At 38.1% G+C, this 8414-nt stretch overlaps 1 protein-coding gene across 1 annotated transcript; it reads left to right on the top strand.

Moving 5' to 3' along the window:
* Positions 1 to 2420: 2420 nt before the first annotated feature.
* Positions 2421 to 3285, top strand: LOC143877909 (auxin-binding protein ABP19a-like). The gene has a single exon (XM_077380224.1). The coding sequence runs from the start codon at positions 2473 to 2475 to the stop codon at positions 3100 to 3102; it is 630 nt and encodes a 209-aa protein (XP_077236339.1). The 5' UTR covers positions 2421 to 2472; the 3' UTR covers positions 3103 to 3285.
* Positions 3286 to 8414: the final 5129 nt, after the last annotated feature.

Below are 8414 nucleotides of genomic sequence, written 5' to 3' on the forward strand. Positions count from 1 at the left end.
CAACTCAAAACCTCTACAAAATCTGCGATATTTGCATCCAGAGGCCGAGTCACGGACCATTTCAAATGGGGTCATCGGATTGTAGGTGTACACAATTAGAGGCTAAGCGTAGTGTGGGGAGAGGGGAGAGGGAAGAGGAAAAAAGAAATATTGTTTGTCGCTTTGACAGAGAAACCCTAAATTGTAGAGAAGGGAATTACTAGAGACCACATATTCAACATTTGATGACTCTTATTTAAAGTGGCAGGAAGACTTTCACAGTCTCCTTTTTCGCTGTCAGATATCTCTTCAACGTGCTCCGTCCAATGGGCTAGAAAACAACCCTTTTTAAATTATCTTTGTCTACTGATATTTGCACTACCATGTTTTTATAATGAGACAAAATGACCTTGTTTTTTCCTTTTTAATTATCTGCTGAGAGCTCTTCTGAGAATTGTAATAGTTTTTGGCAGCTGGATAACTGATAAAAGACTGAGTTTGTCTCACTATCAAAACGTAGTAGTGGGAATATCAGTGGCATTATCTTTATCAATTTTGGAACATACTTCTTATTCATATGCACTGGTGAAACTTTAGGTCAATGTACTTCTTTAACACTAGTGAAAGGTCAATATACTTCATTGACGCCGAAACTTAGATCAAATTTTCTTTTTTTTTTAAAAAAATATGCAGAGACTTATTGTGAGGTTTCTTCTGTTTTTTTACTGGATTGGACTTTGTTTTCTCTATTAAAAACTGGGGTGGAAATTCATTTTCCTAAAAAAAAAAATTCCAAATACAATACAAGAAATGAGTATTTGAGAAATCTTAATTGATTAAAAACTTTTATCAATTAAAAAAAAAAACTTTTATGGAAAAAACTTTTATCTTCGTTGACCTTGATTAAATTTTAATTAGCTGGAATATATTTTCTTTATCAAGAAATATATAAAATTTTGTTGATGATATTACCAAAATGATCATCTTATTTAAATGTAATATTTAAATTTTGTTGATTAAATCTTAAGCATCATTTAATTGCCCTCGGGAACTTAAATTTACACGTACTTTTAGACTTTTACACATATTTTGAGATTTTTCCCTCTAAGTATGTGTAAATTCAAGATCCCAGGGGCAATTAAATGTTGCTTAACAAGTGCCCTAGCAAAACCCCATTTGAATATGACTTCGTATGGTGTGTTTTTTTGGCAGTGAAACTTTCTTTTGTTGTTAATTGATTTTTTTTTTTGACATTTTTATGCTTAATTATGGAGGCAAATAGTCATATTTTAAGATTTTTATCGCATTGAAAAAGGTGAACTTTTGTATTGAAATCACATTGAAATTTTTATACTTAATTACTGAGGAAAATAGTCATATTTTAAGGTTTTATCACGTTGAAATACTTGATCCTTTAGGCCCGGTTTGGATTGCAAGAAAAGCATTTCCAACAGAAACATTTTTTGAAGCTCTCTCTCTCTCTCTCTTATGAAAAAATTGAATAGGGTTGGTAAAAGTTATCTTTTTTCGTTTGTAAATAAAGTAGGAAATTTTGAAAAGGGATTTGGTAGCGTCCATCTCAGAAGGCATTCCGCGGACGGTCTTTTGCATCTGACAACATCCACCTCATGAATGAAGACAAAATCTGCTGGAAAGTGAGCCTCTGTGGCTCCTGTCAGATGCAACAGACCATCCACGAAATGCCTTCTGCGATTGACACCAGCAAGTCCATTTTGAAGATATTTTTCCTTTCCAAACTGTTCTAGAAAATCCAAAAAATCCAAAGAGGGCACTGGGTTGCCATTAATTATGGTTAGTTCCCCCCTCCTCAATTCATCTTGATTTTTATCAGTTTATTTATGCTGATAAAACGGAGAGAACTGCTAGGAAAACGGGATTCCGAAAAAAGGGCTTCAACCATTTGAGCCACGTCCACTAAAGGACAAATGGAAGGAGCTCAAATCCCTATAAAAACAATAAATGCACATTGAAAAGGACCAAATCAAGGGTCACTAAAGTCTGTTTTTAATTTTCCAAACGCCTTGAAATTTTTTTGGGAGCTTTTAAATTTCCTACTCCCTTCACTTCCACCCTGTCGAGTTTCTCCTTCTCCGGGAATGTTCAATGGAATATGTATTTTTTCAACAAACATGGCCTAGTGTATTCAGAAGTGGGCCATTATAAAGTCCATATATCATCTTCCTTTATTTACTGCAAAAGTTACTTTTTACTTTTGTCCCATTTTGCAATAAAAAGGGTATTTTGTTTGATTCCACCATGGGATAGAAGATCATAGATGGTCACATGATCTACAGCTCAAAATATGTCTTTTTCTACCGTGTTTTCTCTCTCAAATTAACTATGCACGTGAACTTGCATGGTAACTAGGGCAGGCAAAATTCCAATCAATTTGCTTCCAATATATAACTAACCCCACCCTCCATTGAGAAAACACATCCAAACACTTTGAGAGGAGAATCATCAATTCTAAAAATGAAGTTCCTTTACACCCTCTTCCTCTTCCAACTCTTCTTCTTCTCTTCTTCTCATGGAGCTGACTTTTGTGTGGCTGACCTAAAAGGCCCACAAACTCCTGTAGGCTACTCATGCAAGAGTCCTTCTAAAGTCACTGTAGATGACTTTGTGTACTCTGGCCTAGTCATGGCCGGTAACACTTCAAACCTCATCAAAGCCGCCGTTACACCGGCATTTTCGGCCCAATTCCCCGGTGTTAATGGCTTGGGAATCTCCATAGCTAGACTAGACTTGGCCGCGGGAGGTGTGGTCCCACTCCACACTCATCCGGGCGCGAACGAGCTCCTGTTAGTCACTCAGGGGAGTATTACCGCGGGATTTATTTCTTCGGCGAATTCCGTTTATATAAAGACACTTAAGAAGGGAGAGATCATGGTGTTTCCTCAGGGATTGTTGCACTTTCAGATAAATGCTGGTGGGATTACTGCGGTCGCGTTTGCTAGCTTTAGTAGCCCTAGCCCAGGGCTTCAAATTCTAGATTTTGCATTGTTTGCTAGCAACTTTCCTTCTCCATTGGTGGAGAAGACCACATTCCTTGATGATGCTCAGGTGAAGAAGCTCAAGGCTGTTCTTGGGGGTACTGGCTAAGGCTTGGCATGTATTGTTTGTTATTTCTCCATTGTTGTGTCTTTTTTTCTTCTTTTCTTAGATTCTTCATTAGGATCAAAGTTTGTGGTCAGGCTAAGGATTTTTCTGATCATAAATTGTACTGTTCCAAACTCTATCTTTGTTGTTCTAGTCCAAGGCTCTAATTCATGGTTTTATTCCCAAGTGCACCCATTATATATCAAATATAACCATGTTGCAAAAATAAGGGGATTTACTAGGAAATTTCGCCATTTCGCGGATCACTTTTCCATGAGAGAACAGCCTCACAGGCTCACATTTTGGTAGATTTTGTCTTATTCATATAAATTGTCTAAGGTGGCTGTTCTCTCCTGCAAAAGTGAGCGGTAAAATGGCTTTCCACGAAATTGTCTAGCTAATCTCAAGATAAGGATGTTTGAAGTGGGCTTAATCTTCAAGTTGGCAAAGAATCCCATGAAGTTCTATAAAATGAATTATTGCTTTCTACCCAAAGTGTTTGAAGCAGCAAACACTGGCTTACAGATTTGCAATGCAAAACCATTCATCCAGGTTTACAGTCTTGTTTAGGATTTGCAATGCAAAACTATGTGACAGCATGGTTTAAAATTTCGATTTCGATACCGGTTTCGGACATTCCAAAAACCGAAATCTCGACCGAAATTCGGCCAAAATTTTGTAACATATTATTATTATTTTTTTAAATTACAATTTCTCGAAATTTTGGATTTCGGTCGAAATTTAAAACCATGTGTGACAATAAGGGCCTGTTTGGCAATTATGAAAAAATATTCCATGAAATATTTGTGGGGTCAGTTGTGAGAGATGGGCCGAGATGGAGGTTACTAGAGAGGATGAGAGTGAGGGAGCATGAAAACCCTAAAAAAAACCCAATTTGAAGTAGGGTATTTCTTTTGCACAGTTTTTAGGGTTTTCTCATGCTCTCAAGACGCTCCCCACTCCTGCCCTCTCAAGCCTCTTTCCACCCTTTTTCCCAACTCAGCATTTACTGTTGGGCTCTCCAATATTCCATGGAATATTTCATGGTTGCCAATTAGCATGTCCTGACTGTTGGGAAAAGGATGGTAATCAACTAAGCCAATGGTTTAAATGAAAGCTCATTTCGCATTCTTGGAAAAGCTCCAACCTTATTTAATAAATCGATCTCCCAAAATACAAAAAGATGAGTAGAAAACGCAATAAATTAGCATGCGAGTGTCACATGAAAGAAGTGAGAAGTCTTTATTGCACTACAACCATACACTATATGACTACCTTATCTCTTTGGAATGATTCTCTGAGCTTTTCTGAAAAGTTTTGGTTGTCCTCACAGTGTTCTTTGATCTTGACACGTGGCAACATAGTTGGATGTTCTTCCCCGTGTGAATCGACTTGTTCTTGGATAACTATCCATATCACCAGAACAAAATTGGTGAGCACGCGGCGTGGTCCGGGGAAGAAAAACGGGAGAATATATCACTTCCCTATAAAATTTATAATTGGAAAAGGAATGAAAACAAGAAAATCTTGTCAATAGAGGTGTAAATGGATATTCGAAAATTCAATTACCGTCCGCATCCGAATCCGTTTAAAGCGAATATTATCCGGATCTGTTTCAAGCGGATATTATCTGAATCCGTTTATGAGATATCCGGCTCTTAGCGGATGCGAATCTGATAAATGGTATATCCGATCCGGTTAACATCCGAATCCGAGAAGTAAATCCTTTTTATTTATTATTAATAATATCATTAATATTTATTTTTAGTAATGACACACTATTTTTTGTTTCTAAAAGAAAAGTAAATTTTCTTTTTAGAAAAAAACAAAAAGCGTGTTGGGTAGGAAATGAAGTAATCTCTCATTTTAAGGGCATTCTTGGAGTCTGACATGGCTTCTTTATGAAGCAACAAATGTGGCCTGTAGGATAAAAGAGACAACCGGATGATGATGATTGAAAGAAGATGTCATAGTTTCTAGAGAATTCTAAAGCAAAAAGGCCATCTGGGTCATTGATGGTAAATGGACGGCTCATATTAATTTTTCAACTTAGGATTATATAAAAACCCAAAATGTAATTAAAAGATGGGACTTCTAAGGTTTGCAAGGAGAAACAGAGAGAGGAAAAATGAGGAGGTTGAGACACCATCTTCGGCATTTCTTGGTGCCTCCAACCCCACAAAAATCCACCGCCGCCCGTCTCCACCTTCTCACAGCCACCTTCATCACCGCCAGTCACCTTCATCTCTAACCCAATCCCCATCTCCATCCCCCATTTCTCTTCATCTTTCACAATCAGCACCCCCACTTCCCCTGTTCAAAATAGCCCAACCCATTCCATCATATACACACACAAAAAAGAAAGAAAAAACCCAAAGACCACTACGAACACCATCATCCATCCCCACCGCCTCTCTTTCTGCCTTTGTTTTAAAAGGAAGAAGAGAATCTCATATATTTTAGGGTTTGAGAGTTAATTTTGTGAAGAGAAGGTAAAGGTCTAGTTTTAGGGTTTGGAAAATTCATTTGAGGAGTATGAAGGAGAAGAAAGATAAAGTGTTGCAATAAAATGTTCGAATTTACAGGATAAACGGATACGAATAATATCCGAATTCGAACAATATTCGGCGGATACGAATTCGGTAATAGATATTAAATAACCGTCAAATTCAAATCCGAATCCAAATTCGGATAGTGTATACGGTAATCGAATTCGGATATAGCCATATCCGATTCGAATTCGATCCGTTTACACCCCTACTTGTCAACCACCTTTAAAGATGATCTTTAGGGCATGTTTCAGAACCGTGAAAATTTATTCCATGAAATATTCGCAGGCCCAATTGTATGAGGGATGGAGGACAGAGAGGGGGAGAACTGAGTGGGCTAGGGGTGCAACTTGGGTCAGGTCCAACCAGAAAAAAATCACAGTTGGGTCGTGTTTGAATCAAGTTCGGGAGCGGGTTGAGGTAGTTGAACCCGTGTTGGGTCGGGTGTCGGGGTCAGGTTGAGGCATCGGTTTACCAGTTCATAGAAATCTAAAGGGGAAAGATATCACCATAACTGGGTCAACCCGACCCAACCCAACTCGAATTGGGAAATCGGGTCGGGTTCGGGTTGAGATACTAATTTTTCGGGTTGGATCGAGTTAGCCTTCATCGGGTTAGGTTGACGGTTTAGATCAGTCTCGGGGTGGGCTCGGGTTGGCTTCAACCCGACCCAACCCAACCCGTCTCATGTTGCACTAAGTGCGTGGGAGTGGAGACAGCATTTAAAATCCCTAAAAGCTAGTGAAAACAAAATACATGTTTAAAATTGATTTTTTGTTTTCATGGATTTTAGGAGATCTTTTCATGCTCTCATAGCTCAGGCCTCACTTCTAACCTCTCAATTCTCCCTCTCCCTCTCCCACAAATGGCGATACAAATATTCCATGGAAATTTTCCATCGTGGCCAAACATGGCCTTACCAGTTCTCTTGAATCCCAAACCAAGATTTTTTTAAAAAAATACAGTTAAAATCACCAAATCAGCTCTTATTTTGACTTTCGTCTTTTTTCCCCCAAAATGGAGATCCATTCTGATAGTGTTTTCAGAAGATTATTCATCCTTGATAAGGGCGATAAAAATAACGTCCTTTTACGTCTATATGCCAATTGATTCTTTTCGCCTCACAATCTTGTTAATGGGATCTCCTTCGGCATGTGACCTGGAGAGCCATTAATTAGCATCTAGGGGCTGTTTGGATATGCGAATTTTTGAATCTCAGATTTCCTCAAAATCTTGGATGGGAGACGACAAGAAGGAGACCGTCCGTTTTGTTTTTCTTTAGAATCTTGCATTTTAACTAAGAAATCCAGGTTTTAGAAATCTCTCCCCTATGAGAGTGTTGAAGTATAAAAGATTAAATAACGCCATCTCCAACAGCTTAAACTTTTGGAGAATTTGGTTGTTTTCACAAATAATTAATGGGCGGATTTATTAGCTCCCATAAGAAAAAAAAAAAACAGAAAAAATGGGGTGTCAACAACTTGGCACCTTAGAGCAAACATGTTTCCATGGCATTTCCCAGCTACTCAATTTGGCCAGACAATGCTTTGGTTTCATTAATTTGGTCGTGTAGTTTCTCGTGAGGAATGATTCACGTGTACAATTGATTGGAGTTAGCTGGCCAACATTTTAGGACCCTGCTGGTTTTTCTTTTTCTTTTAATTAAGATCCTGTTCGTTTCAGATTGTAACAACCGATGGTGAGGAGCCCAACCGATTATTGGCAGCCTAATTGGTAGGTAAGAGGGATTATGGTTGCAACACAGCTTTTCTTAACTAAGATATGTGCCTAAGCCACACACGCGTGGCTGTTTTAATCATTAGATTTGAATCTTACTGTATGGATCATCAATGACTAGCTGGATTAACGAATAAACAAGAATTAACTCTGCATCATGCTTACCTAGTACTATTCTTTAAGACTTCTCCTGAGGACTTCTGTACATTTTTTATTTATTTCAGAGAAGGAAAAAAATAAAATAAAAAATCCAAAAATGCTCTTCTCCAAACTCAGCCTGTACTAAATCACTAGCTAATAAGCTGAGGGTCATGATTGTAAAATCCAGGGCTTTTTAGAAGGGAGTGGAGTCACTTCACAAGGTTGGACGGACCGGCCATCTCATGGTCTAATAGTATACTCTCTCACCAATGTAATCATCCACACAGGCAAGATCATTAGAGCAAGATTTTGGAGTAGGTCTAGATCAATATTGTGGTCCATAACCTATAAACCCATTGAAACACCTTGATTGGGTGATAATTGTTCCCAAAAAATGATTTTTTTTTTTGGGTACTTCAATTTGGGCTTTTAAGGCCGCATTTGGTAACCATTCTTTTGTTTCTTATCTTTTTTAATGATTGAATTCTCATAATCACGTGTTGTAAAGTGGGCCCAAAAGCACAGGAAGGACACAAACAAGGAAACCACTCCATAAAATAACTTTTCTTCAAATACAAATTTTGTAAGAGGATAGTGTTCCTTAGCTCGAGCTCAAATAAGTTTAGCTGAGCTGGAGCTCAAAAACACATGTGGCCCCACATTTTGGGGTGATCCAAAGCATTCATTTGGAAGGCCCTTCCATGGATATTTTGTGGAGGAAAAAAATGGGCAGAAACATGGACATAATGTCAGCCCATTTTCTCCTACACCTTTGATTGGGTTAAGATGATCTTATTGATCTGGTTTTTTGTACACACCCTATCCATGGAAGGGCCTTCCAAATAAATGCTTTGGATCACCCAAAAAATGAACACTTCCGTCATTTTT

The sequence above is a fragment of the Tasmannia lanceolata genome, unplaced genomic scaffold (assembly GCF_043159265.1).
Source record: "Tasmannia lanceolata isolate RefF3 unplaced genomic scaffold, GAP_Taslan_0.1 ptg000005l, whole genome shotgun sequence".
NCBI classification, from domain to species: domain Eukaryota; kingdom Viridiplantae; phylum Streptophyta; class Magnoliopsida; order Canellales; family Winteraceae; genus Tasmannia; species Tasmannia lanceolata.

What these genes read in the sequence shown, in the direction of transcription:
- LOC143877909 (XM_077380224.1), top strand. Translation starts at nt 2,473, where the DNA reads ATGAAGTTCCTTTACACCCTCTTCCTCTTCCAACTCTTCTTCTTCTCT.